General features: G+C 41.0%; 1 protein-coding gene across 3 annotated transcripts in view; it reads right to left on the reverse strand.

Annotated features, from left to right (window-relative positions):
* The window catches only part of TRIM55 (tripartite motif containing 55), a 62172-nt gene that overhangs the window by 28099 nt on the left and 12009 nt on the right, over positions 1 to 22064 (reverse strand). For all 3 annotated transcript variants that reach the window (XM_043507786.1, XM_043507785.1, XM_038390516.2), the window contains exons 3-7: positions 20280 to 20445; positions 17560 to 17655; positions 3761 to 3994; positions 2366 to 2388; positions 2127 to 2251 (exon numbers count right to left, since the gene is read on the reverse strand). In XM_043507786.1, the coding sequence (XP_043363721.1) occupies positions 2127 to 2251; positions 2366 to 2388; positions 3761 to 3994; positions 17560 to 17655; positions 20280 to 20445 (644 nt within the window). The remainder of the gene's footprint in view (positions 1 to 2126; positions 2252 to 2365; positions 2389 to 3760; positions 3995 to 17559; positions 17656 to 20279; positions 20446 to 22064) is intronic.

Below are 22064 nucleotides of genomic sequence, written 5' to 3' on the forward strand. Positions count from 1 at the left end.
CATTTAGGAAAAAATAATACAAAGCACAACTATTCAACAGGAAGATGAAACCTGGTAAGCACTAATGCCAAAAAGAGACTTGGAGGCGATAGCAGACAGCAAATTAGAAAAGTTTTCTGATCTCATTTACATTGTTGTAAACTTGGAGTATCTCCACTGAATTCAAGTTTTTGTAGATTTATAATGGTAAGATCAGAAACTGACTCATTTTGTTTAGTTCTCGACGATCCATTGCAAGAAAGATATTGACAAACTGGAAGGAAGTCAGAGAAAAGCAATAAAAATTATCAGGGATTGGCAGGATGGACTTTTGAGGAAAGATTAAGAGAGTCAGATAAAGCTCTAATTTTAAATTCATTTACATCTACATAAAACCATTCCAAAGGGTATAAATCAAAGCAGTATTTGTTCCAAGAAGGTCAAATGAAAATACTCTCAGGATACTGTTCCCAAATCAGAGCTTTTAAGGAATGATTGCTTGCTTGCTGCTGCTACTTCAATGGACCAGCCTTAACTCATTACTGAATTTAATTAAATCACCTATTTACAAGTTGGTAACAAAAACTATACATTTTGTTTTGCATAATCATATTATTCATCCTTACTACCATCAAACATTGTTCAGAGCTATCACAGTACTTCAGAGAAATAATCATGGACGGATGTTAAGAACAGATTAGACAGATCTGTCAGGGATGGTCTAGGTATACTTAATCCCTCCTTAGCATGGGAGGTTGGTTTAGATGACCTTGAGGTCCCTTTCCTGCCCTACATTTCTATGATCCTATGATATATTAACTGTAGTTTGAAACTGATTGTATATTTTGTAAAGGTAGGAAGAGTCTTATCTTTCACTCAGGAAGATTTTACGAAACCTTTTAATTGGCTTACATGTTTTGTATGAGTATAGAAGATACCAAGAACGAATTGCAAACTAGATAAAACTATCACCGTAAGGAATGGTCTTATATACTGATGCAAGAAGTCATCTTGAGCCTGATCTTGAAAGCCCTCTGAAAACAGAGGCCCCATTGACTTCAGTGGGAGTGTTAGATTTACTAGGAGATCAGGATTTACCTCCTTATGTTGACACTATATATTAACATACATTCTAGTAATGGTGTTACCATCATACGAAATATAAATGTAACAGTAAAGCCCAAGGTTAGTAGGTAAAGTATAGAGGACCAGCCTTATGATTCTCTATATTTTAAAAAAAGGAGTACTTGTGGCACCTTAGAGACTAACAAATTTATTAGAGCATAAGCTTTCGTGAGCTACAGCTCACTTCATCGGATGCATAGCTCACGAAAGCTTATGCTCTAATAAATTTGTTAGTCTCTAAGGTGCCACAAGTACTCCTTTTCTTTTTGCGAATACAGACTAACACGGCTGCTACTCTGAAACCTGTCTATATTTTAAGATGTTCAAGATTTTAAGAGAGAAATCTGTTTATTTCAACTATTCATACCCTCTGATTTCCAATCGTTTTGTAAGCTGAAACATAACGGTGCCCAGTTTGCATGTTACTTTTTTAAGCATAGAATAGTAACTGTATACTATTTCATCTATTCTGGAATATCAGGCATATAAATGACACCAGTGGAGATCCCTAAATGTGTAAGAAATAATGGTATACTTATTTGTCTCCATAAATGTATGATATTGAATTCCATTTACATTTTCAATGAAATTTCTCTGATATAATTAAAAAGAAAAATATATTATTCATACTTACTTTAATTAGTTTGCATTATTCTATTTCTTTAATAATTTCCTATATCAGACAGTCCATAAAACTGCTATTTCTAATTTTAATGACATACTAGTACATATACAGGCCTAATCCTACAACTCTTTTAAATGAGTAATCAATGAGTAAGAGCTGAAAGATCAGGTCCTTAGGAAAGAACTAAGTCTATATTAAAGGAAAATAAGAATCAACATGTTACATGATTCTAAACCATGGTGAGTTTTACTTTTGATTATAATTTATGTTAAATGATCTAGGTACATTTGTGGATGGAGGAGAGTATCTGATTTGAATTTTCCTTACACGGTATCTTCATGTAAATTCCACACAACTAAAAAGAAAGCAAGCAGTTTTGGTCACATCAATAACATACCTCTGTAAAAGTCAATTTCTCTTATTATTTTTTCTTCTCTATTGAGGTTGACTGTGAAATGGCTCATATTTTCATAGCCAGGCTCTATTTTTTCCATCTGAAATGCGTTAGATGCTTCAGTAATTCTAAAATAAAGATATTTTGTTATTTGCATTTGGGTTGGCAAATAAATGTTTACAAAATGGATAATTTATGATAAGTATCAAAAACATACACTTCCTCTCATGGGAAGTACTTACTTTTGTAGCAATGCTTTGACATTCTGTGAAAACAAAAAGTGAAATGACTGAATGCTTAAAAGGTTCATTTTATTAAACAGGTTTTATACTTTGATACCTGATTCTTACATGTGCAGTTTCTAAATATGGTAGCTTGAGCTCTCATTATAAATGAGAGCTATGAGACCTATGAATAAGATTAGACTAAGATTGGAACTAGTTTACATGTGAACAACAGTATGTTTTAAGCCCTAATTCTCATTTACATTAAGTCCCCTTTATACTGCTCTGGAAGTGTAAAGGGACCTTAGTATAAATGAGAATCAGGCCCTTAATATCTGCTTTTATTGAGATAGATACATAGGCTCATATGCAGTGCACATACAGGGCCAAAACTGAAGCTGACCGGCCCAACCAATATTCCCTCCCAGACATGACCCAGATACTCCTACTGTCCTTGACAGTGACTTCTGTTTCCTAGAAATTGGACTGGGCAAACTTTTCCCACAGACTAATTTATCCAATGCATTGTGCCCTTTTGCTTTATATAAATTAACTGAGAATAGACTTTTGAAGTTTTACAAATTTATCATTATTCATAACTGTTCCTTGAACATTTCACTCTAGCACATTTCATTCTAGGACTATGTCTGATGATTCACTGTGGGTAATTGGTCACCTCTAGTTCTGACGCCTTACAGTTCCACATATTCTACAGAGGCTTTTCTGCCCTTCAGGACAAATTCCTGTTCCTGCACATTGTTCCTGTAAAAAAGATCCTCCCTGCTGGGGGACAGATGGGATTTTAAGATTCCAGGATGGAAAGTCACATGAGACCGAATCCTACTTGACTGAAATCAATGGGAAACTTGCCATGGATTTCAGTGGTAGCAGATCCAAACCCATAGTGAGAAGGAAGAATAGTCTTATAGTTCAGGTTTGGAATGTGACCTAGAACTTCTTGGCTCTGCCATAGCCTGTGTGACCTTAACTGCCCATAGGCAAAATAGGGATAATAATTCTCCACTACCTCACAGAGGTGAAACGGCTAAATACATACACAGAATTGAGGGGGCAGGGTGCTCAAATATTGCCATGCTGGGGATCATGTAAATATGTATGAAAATATTGTTTCTGCTTCCCGGTTAGATGACTGAAAGCTTATAAACAGGACAGCATTTTTGGTGTGAATAGAAAATACTCATATTCTTACGCTTACCCCTTTGTTTCCATGTTTTTCAAATGAAGAAAAATCATTTCTGCACATTGTTGTGAATGAAAACTCCTTTGTGTGGATGTTCACTGGGAAGTGAACAGATAGGGATTGTACTTGAATTGAAAAGTGAGTCATAATTTGTTTGTGATTAATTTCCCCCACTCTTTTCCTAGCTCTGTTTAGAATCCTCTGAAATATACCTGCAAAAACACTGCCATTTCTGGCTCTTCCATGAACTGGATTCCTGATTCAACTAGCTTAGACACTGTCTCCAAGTGATCTGCATACTTTTTCATCAGGGAGCGGACATGTTCCAGTTTCTCCTCTTGGTTTCTAGTGATTATTTGTGTCATCTCATTTTTCCTTTCTTCCAGGATTGCATACAGATAATCAAATTTTTCACACAGTTGCTCTTTCTGTCTTCTGCAGCATTCCTGTGAATCATTTGGTCTATGTTAGAAGTGTTATGTTGCTTAAACGTGTTTCTATTTTTACAATTACTTGGAATTGTTTTCATCAAAGACATCCTTTTCTGAAAAATACAAGGTTTTTTTAAAGACCCCAGAGACTTTTGTAATATTCTAAGTTAAATCTGTTTGAACAAAAAGTTTTGTGAATACTTGTGAATATTTTTAAAAACAAATAGACTATTTCATTTCCAGCATGCTAAGAAAGGTGAAAGACATTTGTGTTATGTTTGTATACTTAAGAGTTCATAGGAAAATCAGGAAGATAATTGCCATATTAGCAGCCAAATGAGCAGAACAGGACAGATCAGCTCAAATGAGTTCTAGAGAAAATTCCATCACCACCAGAGCTCCGGAAATGCTACTGAGCCTGTTAGGGCCTTTAAACTTAAGGCCCCTTTACATCACTCAGGTAGCATGAAGAGGCTTAAAGTGGGTGTCAATTATACTACTTTTACTGCGCACTGAATGAGGCAGGGGTCCTGTGCCAAAAATAGCATGTGGTCATGTAATTAAAGACTGTATCATAATAATGCACAAAATACGAGCAAATTAAGGTTCCAATCTAAATACTGGCTTTTCCTAACTTTCAAACAGTTGACTTTGCAACCTAAATAATATGTATTTAGTATAGTTATTTTTACTGTAATAAATATGCTTGTGCTGCATCTATGGTTGTTCATGTTGTCATTTTAGCAGAACTCACAAGCTAAAAACAGATTGGGGTTGATGAATGTTTGGATTGAACATAGCATGCTGTGGGAAGTGGTGTTGCTGAATCTATATGTGGTGCTCTTCCCTGGGAGTAGGGACTGAACCAACTCCCCATGAAGGCATTTGGGGTCATGATATTGCTGCCATCTTTCAAATGAGACATAAAACTTAGCTCCTGATCCCTTGTGATAGTTAAGATCCCACATGACTTTTTGCTTAGGGGTTTATGACAGATGTGCCAAAATCAAATAAACAGTTGCTGAGTGCCATTCTGTTTTCCCTTCCTCCTTTTCAGTCTATTTCCCCTTCCCCTTTTACTTCCTGTCAAAGTTCCTTCCCCACTCTGAACTCTAGGGTACAGATGTGGGGACCTGCATGAAAGACCCCCTAAGCTTATTCTTACCAGTTTAGGTTAAAAACTTCCCCAAGGTACAAACTTTGCCTCATCCTTGAACAGTATGCTGCCACCACCAAGCATTTTAAACAAAGAACAGGGAAAGAGCCCACTTGGAGACTTTTCCCCCAAAATATCTCCCCAAGCCCTACACCCCCTTTCCTGGGGAGGGCTTGATAAGAATCCTCACTAATTGGTACAGATAAACACAGACCCAAACCCTTGGATCTTAAGAACAATGAACAATCAATCAGGTTCTTAAAAGAAGAATTTTAATTAAAGAAAAGGTAAAAGAATCACCTCTGTAAAATCAGGATGGTAAATAGACTCAATCAGGGTAATCAGATTCAAAACACAGAGAATCCCTCTAGGCAAAACTTTAAGTTACAAAAAGACACAAAAACAGGAATATACATTCCATCCAGCATAACTTGTTTGACCAGCCATTAAACAAAAGGAAATCTAACGCATTTCTAGCTAGATTACTTACTAACTTAACAGGAGTTGTAAGTCTGCATTCCTGATCTGTTCCTGGCAAAACCATCACACAGGCAGACTAACTCTTTGTTTCCCCCCCCTCCAGATTTGAAAGTGTCTTGTCCTCTCATTGGTCATTTTGGGTCAGGTGCCAGCGAGGTTACCTTAGCTTCTTAACCCTTTACGGATGAAAGGGTTTCGCCTCTGGCCAGGAGAGATTTAAAAATGGTTACCCTTCCCTTTATATTTATGACACACACCCCAAATCACAGATAGGGTGAAACGCTGGCTGGGATTTCTTCCTGGAGCTCTAGGAGAAAACAGAGTTAATAAGACACATGCACCTCTAAATATACTACTAACTGTATAAAGACTAACAATATTTTCCACATCTTAAGGACAATTTGGACCAGTTGATTCTGGGAAACTGTCACGGGAGAGTGCATCAGATACTTTGTTAGAAGTTCCTGAGATCTGTTGTATGTCAAAATCAAAATCTTGGAGAGCTAAACTCCACCGAATAAGTTTTTTGTTATTTCCCTTGGCGATATGAAGCCACTGTAGCGCAGCATGGTCAGTTTGCAGGTGTAAACGCCATCTCCAAACGTATAGGCGTAGCTTTTCCAGAGTGTAGACAATGGTGTAACATTCCTTTTCACTGATTGACCAGTGACTTTCCCTCTCAGACAGCTCCTTGCTGAGAAACATGACAGGATGGAACTCTTGATTTGGTCCTTCCTGCATTAATACTCCTCCCATACTATGCTCGGACGCATCTGTGGTTACTAGGAATGGTTTGTCAAAGTCTGGGACCCTTAGCATAGGGTCAGACATGAGTGTCGCTTTAAGCTGGTTAAAGGCCTTCTGACACTCTTCAGTCCACTGAACTGCATTTGGCTGTTTCTTTGTGGTTAGGTCTGTCAGTGGGGCGGCGATTTGGCGGTATTGCAGTACAAATTGCCTGTAATAACCGGCCAAGTCTAAGAAGGATTGGACCTGTTTCTTTGACTTTGGGACAGGCCACTTTTGGATAGCATCCGCTTTGGCCTGTAGGGGGTTGATAGTTCCTTGGCCCACCTGGTGTCCAAGGTAAGTCACTCTGTTTAGGCCTATTTGACACTTCTTAGCCTTAACAGTTAGTCCTGCCTCCCTTATGCGCTCGAAGACTTTTTGTAGATGTTCCAGGTGTTCTGCCCAGGAATCTGAAAATATGGCCACATCGTCAAGGTAGGCAACTGCATATTCTCCCAATCCCGCTAGGAGACCATCTACAAGGTTTTGGAAGGTGGCAGGTGCATTCTACAGCCTGAAAGGGAGCACATTAAATTCATACAGCCCGACATGTGTGATGAAGGCTGACCTTTCCTTGGAGGATTCTTCTAGTGGTATCATCTGCCAATACCACTTGGTTAAGTCCAAGGTAGAGATGAACTGGGCCTGTCCCAGTTTCTCCAATAGTTCATCTGTGCATGGCATTGGATAGTTGTCTGGGCGAGTTACAGCATTTAGCTTATGGTAGTCCATGCAAAAACATGTCTCCCCATCTGGTTTGAGAACTAGAACCACTGGAGATGCCCAGGCACTGCCAGAGGGGCAGATTACACCCATGTGTAGCATTTCCTGGATCTCCCGTTCTACAGCAGTTTTAGCTTGAGGAGACACCCAGTAAGATTGGGCTCTAACTGGGTGAGCATCGCTTGTGTCAATGGAGTGGTATGCCCTTTCAGTCAGTCCTGGGGTGGCTGAGAACATCGGTGCGTAGCTAGTGCACAGCTCCTTGATCTGTTGTCGCTGCATATGCCCAAGAGTCATGGAGAGGTTCACCTCTTCCACGCCACCATCACTTTACCCTTCGTAGTAGCCACCTTCAGGCCACTCAGCGTAATCTCCTCCCTGGGCTATAAACTGACAAACCTTTAATTCTCTGGAATAAAAGGGCTTTAGAGAATTAATATGGTACACCTTAGGATTTTGGTTAAGGTGGGGAATGCTATGAGATAATTAACAGCTTCCAGGTGTTCTTGGACCATGAATGGCCCTTCCCACAATGCTTCCAATTGATAGGCCTGGAGCGCCTTTAAGACCATGACCTGGTCCCCTACTTTGAAGGAAAGCTCTCTGGCATATTTATCATACCAGGCTTTTTTCTCTTTTTGAGCATTCTTTAGGTTTTATTTAGCAAGGGCTAAAGAGGTTCGGAGGGTGTTTTGTAGGTTGGTTACAAAGTCCAGAATGATAGTTCCTGGAGAAGGTGTAAACCCCTCCCATTGCAGCTTCACCGACTGTAATGGCCCCTTAACCTCGCGGCCATATACAAGTTCAAATGGTGAAAACCCTAAACTGGGATGGGGTACAGCTCTGTAGGCAAAGAGCAACTGCTGCAACACTAGGTCCCAATCATTGGAGTGCTCATTTACGAATTTACGTATCATGGCCCCCGAAGTTCCATTAAATTTCTCCACCAGGCCATTTGTTTGATGATGGTAAGGGGTGGCAATCAAGTGATTCACCCCATGAGCTTCCCAAAGGCTTTCCATGGCTCCTGCCAGGAAATTAGTTCCTGCATCTGTAAGGTTGTCGGAGGGCCAACCTACCCTGGCAAAAATGTCCGTTAGTGTCGGACACACACTTTTAGCCCTAGTGTTGCTTAGAGCTACTGCTTCTGGCCGTCGGGTGGCAAAATCCATGAAAGTCAGTATGTACTGCTTTCCTCTGGGTGTCTTTTTTCAGAAAAGGACCCAGAATATCCACAGCTACTCGCTGAAATGGAACCTCAATGATGGGGGGTGGTTGGAGAGGGGCATTGACCTGGTCTTGGGGTTTTCCCACTCTTTGGCACACCTCACAAGACCGGACATAGGTAGAAACATCCTTGCCCATTCCCTCCCAGTGGAATGACTTTCCCAAATGGTCTTTGGTTCTGTTCACCCCAGCATGGCCACTACGATGATCATGGGCTAAGCTTAATAGCTTTACTCGGTACTTAGTTGGAACTACCTGTGTCTGAGGATGCCAGTCTTCCTGGTGTCCACCAGAAAAAGTTTCCTTGTATAAAAGACCTCTTTCTACAACAAACCTGGATCAATTAGAAGAGCTGAGAGATGGTGGGTTGCTCCGTGACACCATCCAAGCTCTCTGGAGGCTTTCGTCTGCTTCCTGTTTGGTCTGGAACTGTTCCCTTGATGCTGGAGACATCAGTTCCTCACTGGATTGTGGACCTGGGCTTGGTCCCTCTGGAAGCGATGCAGGTGATGGGTTTGTTTCCGTTGATTGTGAACCGCTCTCCGCTGATGCACTATGTTGGGGTTCAGGCTCTGGCTGAGTCTCTTGTATAGGGTTATCTGCTGCTGCCGGTGCACGTTCAGTGGGGCCCTCTGGGATTGCAAGTACTGGATTCAGTGCTGGAAATGATTCTGGTGCTGGTTGTTCCGCCGGTTCCGGTTCTGAGACTGGCTCTGTCTGGGTCTCTGTGACTGGATCCACTACTGCTGTTGCAGACGTTGGCATGGCGTTCAGTTCCATCACCTCTGACCGGGTCCTGGTAGAAGTTTCCGGAACAGAGCTAGGTGTGACAGCTTGCTTAGCCTGGCTGCGGGTGACCATTCACACCCTCTTGGCTAGCTTCACATGATTGGCCAAGTCTTCTCGCAACAGCATGGGGATGGGATAATCATCATAGACTGCAAGAGTCCACATTCCTGACCAGCTCTTGTGCTGGACAGGCAACTTGGCTGTAGGCAAGTCAAAAGAGTTTGACTTGAAGGGTTGAATCATCACTTGGACCTCTGGGTCGATTAAATTGGGGTCCACTAAGGAAGCATGGATACGAACACTTGTGCTCCGGTGTCCCTCCATGCTGTGACCTTCTTCCCGCCCACACTCACAGTTACCCTCAGAGAGGAGGGAATCTGGGAGGTATCTGGGCCTGAGGACCTCTGGTGCAATGAACTGTAATCTGTTGGGGTTCTTGGGGCAGTTGGCCTTTACATGCCCCGGTTCGTTACATTTACAACATCGTCCAGCTGATGGGTCACTGGGGCGAGGTGGGTTGTTGGAGAACGGTGTGGCGGGATGATAAGGTGTCTGGAGTGTTCCTGGGTATGTAGCTGGGGCGTTGGGCTGCCCCCAGTAGTAGGGTGTGTGGTCTGAGGGTGTCCCTTCTGGTATCCGCTCCAACTGCAACCAGGGTTGTTTCTCTCTCCTCCCTCCACCTGTTTTGTTCTGGCTTGCCCTGCCTCTCTAGCAGTCTGGGACTGCTCGCATTGATCAGCATAGTCCATTTTCTTATCCCATAAACACTGTTTTATATCCTCCTTGGACATATTCAGGAATTGTTCCTGGGTCATCAAATCACACATTCCTTCAAAGCTAGTTACACCCCTTCCTTTGACCCATTTATCTAACAGATCCTTCATCTGGTTTATATAAGCCACATTACTTAGTCCAGGTCCTCTCTTAAGGGCTCTAAATTTTACCCTGTAAGTTTCAGCTGTAACTTGAAATTGCTTTAAAACCAAATCCTTGAATTTATTATAGTCAGAAGCCTCCTCAATAGGCATTTTATTGAATATGTCCAGAGCTCTTCCAGTCAATTTTGTGACCAATGTGGTCAGCTTGTGAGCTTCAGGAATTTGATGGAATGTGCACGGTCTCTCAAAGGTGAGAAAATATTCAGCAATATCACTGGATTCATCATACTGTGGACATAGTCGCTCCCATTTGTGGATTGTTGGGGAAGGATTGTTAGGGTTATTTGGTATATTCTGCTGAGCTTTTGCCTTCTCCAGCTCCAGTGCATGCTTCCTCTCTTTTTCCTTCTCCTCCTTTTCTTTTACCTTTGCCTCCATTTCTCTCCTGTGGGCAGCCTCCATTTGTTTTTTCTTTTACCTCCATTTCCATCTTTCTGAGTTCTACCCGTCTTTCATGTTCCTTTTGTTTTTCCTCAGCCTCAAATCTGACTAATTCCAACTTCTGTTGAACAGTGCAGTCTGTCACCCTAACCTCTCTGTTTTTAACTAACTTTACACCCAAGAGTTAGAAAGAAAAATAAAAAACTGGCTTGTAAAATTTTGCTGTGCTGTAACCTGGTACCTTTTTTTTTCTTGATAGCTGTTCTCAGCTTACAGAAAAATCCTTTTGTTATGCCTGCTGCTCTGTCCCCCAGGCAGAGACACAGAATCTACCAGCTGCAATCACCTTTTAAAATCCTGCTGTGCTTCTGGTTCAAAATGATCTCAAAATGATCCCACCGCTCTGCCACCATGTCAAGGTTCCTTCCCCACTCTGAACTCTAGGGTACAGATTTAGGGACCTGCATGAAAGACCCCCTAAGCTTATTCTTACCAGTTTAGGTTAAAAACTTCCCCAAGGTACAAACTTTGCCTCATTCTTGAACAGTATGCTGCCACCACCAAGCATTTTAAACAAAGAACAGGGAAAGAGCCCACTTGGAGACTTTTCCCCCAAAATATCTCCCCAAGCTCTACACCCTCTTTCCTGGGGAGGGCTTGATAAGAATCCTCACTAATTAGTACAGGTGAACACAGACCCAAACCCTTGGATCTTAAGAACAATGAACAATCAATCAGGTTCTTAAAAGAAGAATTTTAATTAAAGAAAAGGTAAAAGAATCACCTCTGTAAAATCAGGATGGTAAATAGACTCAATCAGGGTAATCAGATTCAAAACACAGAGAATCCCTCTAGGCAAAACTTTAAGTTACAAAAAGACACAAAAACAGGAATATACATTCCATCCAGCACAGCTTGTTTGACCAGCCATTAAACAAAAGGAAATCTAACGCATTTCTAGCTAGATTACTTACTAACTTAACAGGATTTGTAAGTCTGCATTCCTGATCTGTTCCCGGTAAAAGCACCACACAGGCAGACTAACCCTTTGTTTCCCCCCCCTCCAGATTTGAAAGTATCTTGTCCTCTCATTGGTCATTTTGGATCAGGTGCCAGCGAGGTTACCTTAGCTTCTTAATCCTTTACAGATGAAAGGGTTTTGCCTCTGGCCAGGAGGGATTTCATAGTGCTGTATACAGAAAGGTGGTTACCCTTCCCTTTATATATATATGACACTTCCTTTACAGTTTTCCCCCCATTCTGTTTCCTACCTAGCGTATCTCTCCTTCCTCTTGTTCCATCCTTGTCCTCCATTTCAGTCTGTCTACAGCTACGTTCCCTGACCCTTAAAGCAGGTCACTTGCTAGTGGACATGGCATCAAACATCATTCCAAGACAGTGGTGTGTTACACATCCTTCACATTACTATGGTTTGGGGGACTGGATGACCAAAGAGGTTCTTCTCTCTATATATACAATCTGGAATTTTATTATATTAAAATTTGCAATCAGCATCTATTATAGAGGTCATTGGTAGTAAACTCTGTATGTCAAGGTTGCAAAACAGTCTCTACTATGCCCTGTTTTCCAAAATATTCATATTTTGTGTTTAAATTTTTCATATTTAATCTGTGTGAATGGTTTTTGTTTTGGTTTATTTTAAGTCTGACCAAACCACCTCATTAGTTTTTGAGTTATGAGGAAGTACAAAAAAAAATACACTCTCTAATTGTAAAAATTCTCACCACACTTTTTTAAAAACAGAGCTACAGCAAGAAGAGATACAAGATGAGACTTGGCACACTCATCATTGAGTACTAGTGCTATTGCTTGCTTTGAAAAATATTGGCTTGATTTACTAAAATTCTGAGCATTTGAAAATTGTATACTAAGGTAAGTATCATGACTATACATATATAGACAGGATTATGGAAATTCCTACTTTATTTATTATTTGACTCTCACATTTTATAGTCCTAAATATTAGTTTCTTTTTCATTATGGTTTACAATTATATAGATTTTTATACTTCATTGCTGCTCTCAGTAGAATATGTGAATTTGTGTTGCTTTTTGGTTAGTTTGTTGTAATTTGAATATATATTGGCCTGTTTTTTAAAACTTTGCTAGAAACTGTAGTTAAATTTAGAACTGTGGGCTTACTGTTTACAAGAGCTAAAAGCAACCTGACCACGTACTTTCGGTATTGCTCACTCTAAAGTAGTGTAAATATTGCAATGTGTCAATTTAAGTAGAGGATAGGAAAAACCAGCAAGCCTGATTCTGGGGTATCTTGGTTCCAACTGTTCATCTGAGTCTTCAAGGTCAAACTGATGTCAAATTCAAATAAAGGGCATGTGATGGGAAAAAGTATGATTTGTCTGCAATGTGAAGTGGAAGCACTATGTAATGTTGCAATCTCTGTTTTCTGTAATCTCTGATTTTACGGATATAAAGCCTGTTAAGGTGTGTGAAGGTAGACAGGCTCTGCACTTCTTATTCTATCAATCTCAATTTCTGATTTGTAGTTCAAAAGGTGGGTACTACATATGAGTGAAAGACTCTGAGAAAGCTAATTTCAGATATAGCTGTATTTTTTTAATGGAGTGTTCTCTGTAAACTTCAGTTTAGATGTTTGAAGTCTTGGTTTTGGATTAACTAGTCAAATCTGAAGGGAAAGAAACCTAAGCTTTTGTACTATTTTAATTTCTACACTTAACTTACTTGAAAGGCTCATTTCTGTCTGCAAACTCCCGATAGCAGCCAATTTCATCCTTGCGATACAAAGCCTTCTTGACTACGAAGTTTTGACTTTGCCGCTTACATACTCTCTCATTTCCGTGGGTTAACAGTTTTATATTCTTTGAACCAAATTCTGGACATTATCTGTTCTTCCTTACTCTGGTTGCACAGGGAAATAGGTGACCCCCTGGCACTTGTGCATTACACTGTGGAATTAATTTTTCTTGCCAGTTAGAACCTATAAATATTGTCTTTAAATGTTACTTACTGCACTTGCTATTTATTGCTCCTACTTTGAAGGATCAGGAAGTTTTTTAATTTTTTTCCTTCTTTTGGTGTGTGATTGTTCACTAGGTGTTTCATCAGGGTCTGACCTTAAAGTGACTCCATATAGGCTCCTTCCACAGCCCGTCAAACTGTGCTGCTCCCAAACTGACCAGAATAGTTATCTTTATTTGCTCTATTGATACAAACATCTTGGAAGAACTGCATGAAAGACACTTGTGCTAGCAAAAGAATGAAATCCATCCCAGCTCTCTCGGAGCAAAAACCTTACCAAAAAAAAGTGGTCTCCTTACAGTATAACTCATGAACAAGTAGTTTATTTTCAGTATACTTAAGGCAAGGTAAATAAATAAATACACACACTACACATTTTCACATACTGGTGAAAGTAGGGCTCTGTTCTCCTATTGGCTTCAATGCATGAGGATGAGTCTGCAGATGAATATCAATCTCTTACACCCCCCCATCCTGGGAGATGCTGTTTTCCTGATCCTACATGCTGATTTCACTGAGAGATGATGGCACACCACACTTTCCAGGATGGGACCCTAACGTCTCAGTCATGTTCCTATGCTACTAAATAAAAGCAACAATGTCACTATTTCAGTCTACAAAGACACCCTTCTATTTAATATAATACACAAATGTAATTAAAAGTTACCATGCATGAGTTTCTTCTCCCTTTCATATCAACCATATTGAGCTCTCTAGTCTGCCAGAGTAAATGGGCTTTTGCTAAGACTATCCTTTTCCCAGTACCCTAACAGTGTATCTAACCATTGTTTTGTGATCAAATGTGTGCTCTTTCCTATCTATATGTGCTTGACCTCTGCCTACCCTTTGGCTCACACAACAGAAGAAGGCAGCTCTCCATGAGTTGAAAGATGGTACTCAAAGAGACCAGTTATTAATGGTTCACTGTCAAAACTGAGGGTGTATCTAGTGGATCCCACAGGGATCAGTCCTGGGTCTGGTACTACTCAGTATTTTCACTGATGACTTGGATAATGGAGGATGGTATGCTTATAACTTTTGCAGATGACACCAAGCTGGGAGGGGCTGCAAGCATTTTGAAAGACAAAATTAGAATTTAAAATGACCGTAGCAAAATTGAAGTATTGGCCTGAAATCCACAAGATAAAATTCAATAAAGAGAAGTGCAAAGTACTACACTTAGGAAGTAAAAAAACAAATGTACAACTAGAAAATTGGGAATAACTGGCTAGGTGCTAGTACTGCTTAAAAGGATCCAAGGGTTACAGTGAATGACAGATTGAATAGGAGTCAACAATGATGCAGCTGCAAAAAAAGCCTAATATAATTCTGGGGTATATTAACAGGACTGTCATATGTAAGACACGGGAAGTAATTGTCCGGCTCCACTTGGCACTGGTGAGGCCTCAGCTGGATTACTGCGTCCAGTTCTGGGCACCACACTTTAGGAAAGATGTGGACAAATTGAAGAGAGTCTGGAGGAGAGCAACAAAAATGATAAAAGGTTTAGAAAACCTGACCTATGAGGAAAGGTTAAAAAACTGGGCACGTTAGTCTTGAGAAAAGAAGATGGAGAGAGGACCTGATAACAGTCTTTAAATATGTAAAGAGCTGTTAAAGAGGACTGTGATCAACTGTTCTCCATGTCCAATGAAAGTAGTGCACCTACATTTACCCGTGCATCCCACATTCACCACAGTAATATGATCATGGTATGATTATGATATAATTATGTAGCATCTTGTAAAAGTATGCCTTGTTAGGTATCATTCTAAAAGTCTTAATCTGCCAAACATTAATATCTCTTGGAATGTATGTGCTATCAAGTTATAAAGTTTTGCTATGTATGTGTTACTGAAAGATGATGTGAAGTTGAAAACACCCACAGCTAGCATTTCAGGTACAACAATGAAGAATCTAGACAGTGCTGATGACCAGACCACGTGATACTGAACTCCCTTTTGGTACCTGTATTTTTCCACAAACTGGGCTGGGAACTTATCTTAAAATAAAGGGTTTCTGCCATATGGAGAGACTATATAAAGTGGGGAATGACATCAGGACTGGCCTTCACTCCCCCACAACTCAGCACCTGAAAGAAGCTCTGGAACACAAAGGACTTGGAACGGAGGAGGGGAATCCAAGGTGCAAAGCAGATGCAGCTTTTGTCTTAAGAATCTGCAAGCCTGCTTGTATTATCAATCAGGGTTAGAAATTGCTAATTCAAACCCCATCTATCTAGTATATTATGCTTAGCTTGAATTTTTGTTTATTTGCTAGGTAGTATGCTTTGATCTGTTTGCTGTCACTTATAATCTATCTTTCTGTAGTTAATAAACTTGTTTTATGTTAACCAGAGCATTTTGAGTGAAGTTTATGGAGAAATCTCAAAGGCTGTTGCACATCTTCCCCACATCGAGGGGGGAGCAAATTAATTAATGAGCTTGCATCATATAGATCTCTGAGCAGTGTAAGAAGGTATAATTCTGGGTTTATACTCCACTAGGAGTGCAAGCCTAGGGAACTGGGAAGTTGGCTGGGGGCCCCTCTTTGTCCATTAGTGGCTTAGGTAAAGCACTCAGGTAATTCAGCTGGGTGTGTGGCGCTACCTTCTGTTGTGTTGGGTGATAACAGGGCCTGGAGAGGCTGGCTGTGTATTACCAGCAGAGCAGCATGACAAAGGCCAACCCAGCTGAATTGTTAGGGGGCACAGCAGTTCCAATGGCTCCCAGACTGCACCAGAGGAGTACAGCCCATCACAGGCAGGATAACAGGTAATGAATTTAATCTTCAGCAAAAGGAGATTTCAGTTAGATAGTAGGAAAATTTTTCCAACTGTAAGTATAGTTAGGCTCCAGAATAGTCTTTCATGGGAGGCTGTGGAATCCCCATCATTGGAGATTTTTAAGAGCAGATTGGACAAACGCCAGTCAGGGATGGTCTAGGTTTATTTGGTCCTGCCACAGCAGACCATTTACATAACCAAAATTGCAGATGCAATTCAGAAATCTCAGCATCTCCTTGATTTCCTTCCCATCTTAAGTTTCAGGTAGAAGCTATATCCCAGAGGTCAAAGAATCTGTGGTCCACTACGAAGGTTTCCAAAGACAGCATTTTTTTAGCTTTTCACTAGTGTAAATAAGAACAGAATCTGGCCCATTTCATGACAACACAGTGGAGTTACTCCAGATTTACACCAGAGCAGTGGCAGCAGGTGCTTATAATAAGTAGTGAGGTTGCAAGTAGCATATGATCCCTTCTCAAATTTGTAAAGTGAAAAACTGAGTCACTGTGCCACAAGGAAGAGTTTTGGTTGGGAGCGGGGGCATAAAGGGGCGTGCTATGGATCTTAGTGATGAAGTGGGAAGAAAAAAAGAATTTCACTCCCCTTCTGTTGCCCTTGTGCTCAGCCCTGCCAGCCAATCTCATCTCATCCCGTTCCTGGGTCAGAATCTTCTCAAGCCTCCTCAGTCCCCTTCATCCCAATCCCCAACTCATCAGACACTGCCCCCCTTCCTACCTACCCCTCCATGCTGAGTACTTCTCCTCCACTCCCTTCATCATCCAACCATCCCCTCCTCACATACACACACCTACCTATTCTGTCCTCCTGTCCCCTCAATGTCTCCTTTCCAGATCACACATGTAGAAGAGGACTAGCTATCTTTACTGAGGATAGCTTGACTTCTACCCCATTGAAAGCATGGGAGACAGAGGACATCTTTACTAGAAAAACCAGCCTCACTTCCACCTACAAAAAGTTTACGGAAATGAGGCATACTAGTACCAATTCCATTGAGAGTAATGGAAGACAGCCGCAAATCAGGGGAATAGTTTGTGAGATTACACAGGATATGAGGAAACCATGAGAAGCTTAAAAAAATTTCTGCAAGTGTGAAACTCAATACAATATCATCAGAGTTGGCAGCTCTGGTGTAATATATGCAGTCATTTGGCAAAATAATTTGGAAACCTGTTGGAAGAAGCCAATTATATAAATGCAAGAAAATTATCATTAACGACCAGATATGTTCTTGGACATCACGTTCAACACATAACTCAAGCTGCCTTACTTACCTCTACTGTCCTGCAGGTCTCCTCCAGTTGACCTACTATTCCTTGCACTCTGTCATTACTGCCCACGAGCACTGCAATGCCATCACTGAGTACAGACTAAACAGGAGTAGGAGAATGAGCATATGCAGAGTTAATATGATGCACTGTTGCCAGTTTTACTTTATATGCTTTCTTCTCATGCGCTTTTCACAAAATAGCACATATAACCTGAGATGCAAAAACAGTGGATGAGTGGGCTACACAAGGGTATATAATTGCTCAGAACTAGAGCTGATTGAAAAAATTGAATTTCCATCCTGTGGGAAATTCTGGTATTTTGACATTTTGTTTCCATCCTGAACTAGAATGAAAATTTGAAACTTTTCCTGGAATGAAAATTTCTGAAAAATTGTGAGACACCTTGAAAGCCTCTAAAAATGCACAGGAAAAAATGTTCAGGTATATCTATTTGCACGTGCAAAAAGCACCTTTTGAGCAGGCAACGTGGGTAATTAGGTACAAAAATTTGGTTTTGCAGCAGAGTCAGGCAAGCTATTCACAGTGAATAAACTTCATTAATTTAGCTACTTTTTCTGTTCCTGAGTTATCTGTGAATAAATTACAATTTGTATGAATTTGTTAACTGGCCAAGCTTGCACGGCCTTACACTCAATTTGCTAGCATTTGGCTGTAACATGGTAACTTCTGAATGCCACATCCAATCAATTCCAAATGTCTGGGAATATCTGAGGAATCAGTGAGCAGGAACCCCATTGATTACAGTGAAAACCAGAAAAAACAAAAACAAACAAGAGGGAAATGGGGGATAGATGGAGCCCCTGGCATCCAGATGGCAGAGCTATCAGGTTCAACAACCTCTGTAATTGTTGGTTGATGGCAGCCATTCACCCCTCCTAACATAACACCCCTCATCTTAGCTCTGCCCATCCTCCCAACAAAGTTTTAAAAGGTTTACACACTGAATGAGAAAAAAGAAGAAAGAAGAATGGTGTAAGGCAAGGGAAGAATGGAGAGGCATGAAAGAAGGAGGAATGGTGTCCCACACATAGCCCCTGGAATGCGGGGGGACAGACGGACAAGAAATGAGGGGGCAGAAAGAACCCCTGGGGTGTGTATGTGGAGGGGGGGAGGATGGAGGACCCTGGTATGAGGAGATGGGAGAAAGGGAGCACACACATAGAGCCCCTGGCATGCGGGAGAATGGAGAACCCTAACAGGGCGGAAATGGGAGAGCATACAGAACTGCTGGCATGGGGTGAATGGGGGACCCAGGAATGTGAGGGCACACAGAGCTCCTGACATAAGGGGGAAAATGGTGTGGGGCATGGAATCCCTGAACCAGAAGAGGATGGGAGGGTAGAACACAGGGAGCTTGTGAGGGTGTGGAGGACAGCCGGACACAAGGAGCCCCTGGAATGTGCAATAAGCTCGCCCTACAGTCTAGTTACAAGTGTAATGACACATGTACATTATTTGACAGCTATTTTATGCAAACATATTTCATCCTATGGATTGCTCACAAGCTATTTGTTGTGGCTGCTGCTTATTGCTCTGTCACTCTAACTCACATGGCATTATTTCTGTCCCCTGACTAGATATCTTCCAAATTAACAAGGAGCTCTCAAGACAGCTACCAGAAACTTCTGTCATAATTACTTGTGCAAACATAGTCACATGAACATTCAGGAGACTCTTTCCACAAACATTCTTGCAAGAAAGCTGTCAGAAGGGGGTTAAAAGCGGGTATGGATGCCAAAAGGATTGCACTTTTCTTATCAAGAGAATGTTTGCAAATACTTTTCCAAAGTATTTCCTCAGTTCTAGTTTACACACACATGCATCTGTGTAAAAAAAAAAATAAAAACAAAAAACAAAAACAAAAAAACCCTGGAGGTTGGTGCTGTAAATTTGGCCTTCTCTGGTTGCTTAATTCACTGGGCCTCCCCAGAAAATGAGTTGCTTATCTCATGAAGATATCCCAGTGAGTCAGTCTTTAATTTGTTAGTCTCTAAGGTGCTACAAGTACTCCTTTTCTTTTTAGTCTTTAAATGAATACTGTATAAAAAATAAATAATCAAGTCTTTTACTAGTGACAGTAATGGCAGAGGATACTGGGCACACAATGAGCTGCCAGCTATTTAACATCCCTAGCACAGGAGGATTTTCCCTCTAAAGATTAAGATCCCTATTTAAACAGAAGCAAGAGAAGCATCCAATATAAAACTATTAGACTTGAGTGGGGTTGCTCTCTCCCTCACTTCTGCTGGCAATCCTGGCTATGCTCCTGGTCTAAACGGACTGAAAACAAGAGTCTGAGAAATGTAAAGGGAGATCAACTTAAAAATCACACATCTGTCTGAAAGCATTTCCTTACTATTATTACAGCTAATATGTAATTAATTATAACTGAACACAATCAGACAGAAAAAAATATATTTTTTCTCAACTTCTTGTAAAAATTTTACTCTGTAGAGTCGGTTTCTCTGGAGATTTGTGTGGGTCTTTCACGTGGCAAGAGGGGAGAAAACAACTTAAAAAAACCCCAACAACCAAAAACCAACACCACAGAAATATGGATTGTAAACCCACAAAATTGGCAGGGCAGCTGAGGGGAAGATTTTGCACTTTGAACTTTCTTTTTTTTAACTGACTAGACTTCATGTTGATGGTGTCCCTTTAAATTGAGTGGGTCATTATGAGTAGAAGCAAAAAATATTTACCTTTTGTCGCTGGTAAACGTTTTTGAGAGGAGCAACCTGGCAGTCTTTATGGGCACCAAAAACTTTGCACATTGAACATGTGGGTATTTCACAGTTTAAACAATAGATATTAATTTTCTCATCCTCATGCTCTTCACACATTGGCTGCTCAGATTTTCTTTCAGGTCTGTGAAAGTTATCATTAAATACATTAAAATAGTCACTTGTTTACTTGCTTTACTGATCTTGATAACACCTGTGTCCTTCAACACAAAACAAAGGGATAAAAACAGTACCTGAAGTTTCAGTCCATAACCACAAAATAGTTTAAACCTGCTAACCAGTGGTGAATAAACAAGTGCAAGTACTTGTAATTTTTCCTGACACAATATGACAAGCTGGGAAGCATGACTTCATCGTATGGCCCTTATTCAGGAAGCTGCCTGTGTATGTAAACCCATTGAAGTCAGTGAGACTACTCATGTACTTAAGTTAGGCATGTTGTTTAACATCTTTCTGAATCAGCACCTACATGCTTGAGGTCTTCAGGGCTCTGTCATACAAAAAGTTGAGCAAGCTGGCCTTGATCTGGTAAAACACTTAAGCAGGGTCTTAATTTTACTTGAGTAGTCCCATAGGTGTCAAAGGAACTTCATAAACTTCAAATTAAGTCCCTGTTACAAATAAAATAAAAGAATTTAAAGACACCATGCTTGGCACCATGCAGGATTGAGACCTTGATCCCCATCCATACTAAGCTGGGAACCAAATTAAAGAATCATGTTTGGAACTGCATTTAAAATTATCTTAGCTGAACAAGTTTCTAACATGGACTTTGTAGAGTAGTTAACACCACTATATTTGCCATTGAGGACAGAGGTTACATAAAAAATGCTCGTTTTTTTTAATGTTGTTTACATAAAAAATGCCCAAGAGGGCTACATAGGCTACAACAAAATTTTTAACATAATTTTAGCATGGCTTCTCTCATCCACACTAGCCAATCTGTCTGCATTAGGAATCCGTTTACTTGGAACCGTATTTAAACTATTTCTTTAATTTGAGTCCTGATCAAATGTAAATGGCGTCTCTGTTTAACATGTAATCCCCAAGGAGATTACCTAGATTCCTGGGGCTCTGTCTGCTGGCAGCTCAGGGAGAGGCACACTGTCCCTGGTAGGGAGGGGGAGCCAAGGCACACTCAGAGTCTGCCCGGCAACCAATAGGGAATAAAATGCCCTTCCCAGGGAGCTCAGGAAAGGGGAGAAGCCATTTTTGAGTCAGTCTGGAGCCAGCCAGGGCAAGTGCAAGGGCTGTGTGGGGAGCTGGTGAATCCCAGGCTTGCATGCAGGGCTCCCCATGAGAACTGGCCTCTAGGGATCTGAAAGCAAGATCCCTCAGCTGGGCTTTTCCCTCTCCACTGATGACTCCCAGTTTGTAGAGTTTTGCTGGGAAACTTCCCCAGCCAGGCTGAGTTAGCCCTCCAGCTCCCTAGGTGAGACCAGTCACCACATGGTCAGCTCTGCTCTGTCTGCTAGTTCGGGGCTGCTGCCTGCTGTGTGTGTGTCTGGACGCTGGGGTAGGAGACTACAGTTTGGATTTTAGTATAGTTGTGTAATCTACACCTTGAGCCCTGCACCCGTTTGTGGTGGGGGAAATCCTGGGACCGAAGCAGCCTGATTCCTGCCTGAAGAGGATCCCTGCCAGCAGAGATCAGCCCCTCTGCAGTGACTGAGGAGTCCAGAATCGCTGAACCTGAAGATCATTCATGGAATTTGTGAGTGCACCATCTTTTAGTTAGTCAGT

The sequence above is a fragment of the Dermochelys coriacea genome, chromosome 2 (genome assembly GCF_009764565.3).
Source record: "Dermochelys coriacea isolate rDerCor1 chromosome 2, rDerCor1.pri.v4, whole genome shotgun sequence".
Lineage (NCBI taxonomy): Eukaryota > Metazoa > Chordata > Testudines > Dermochelyidae > Dermochelys > Dermochelys coriacea.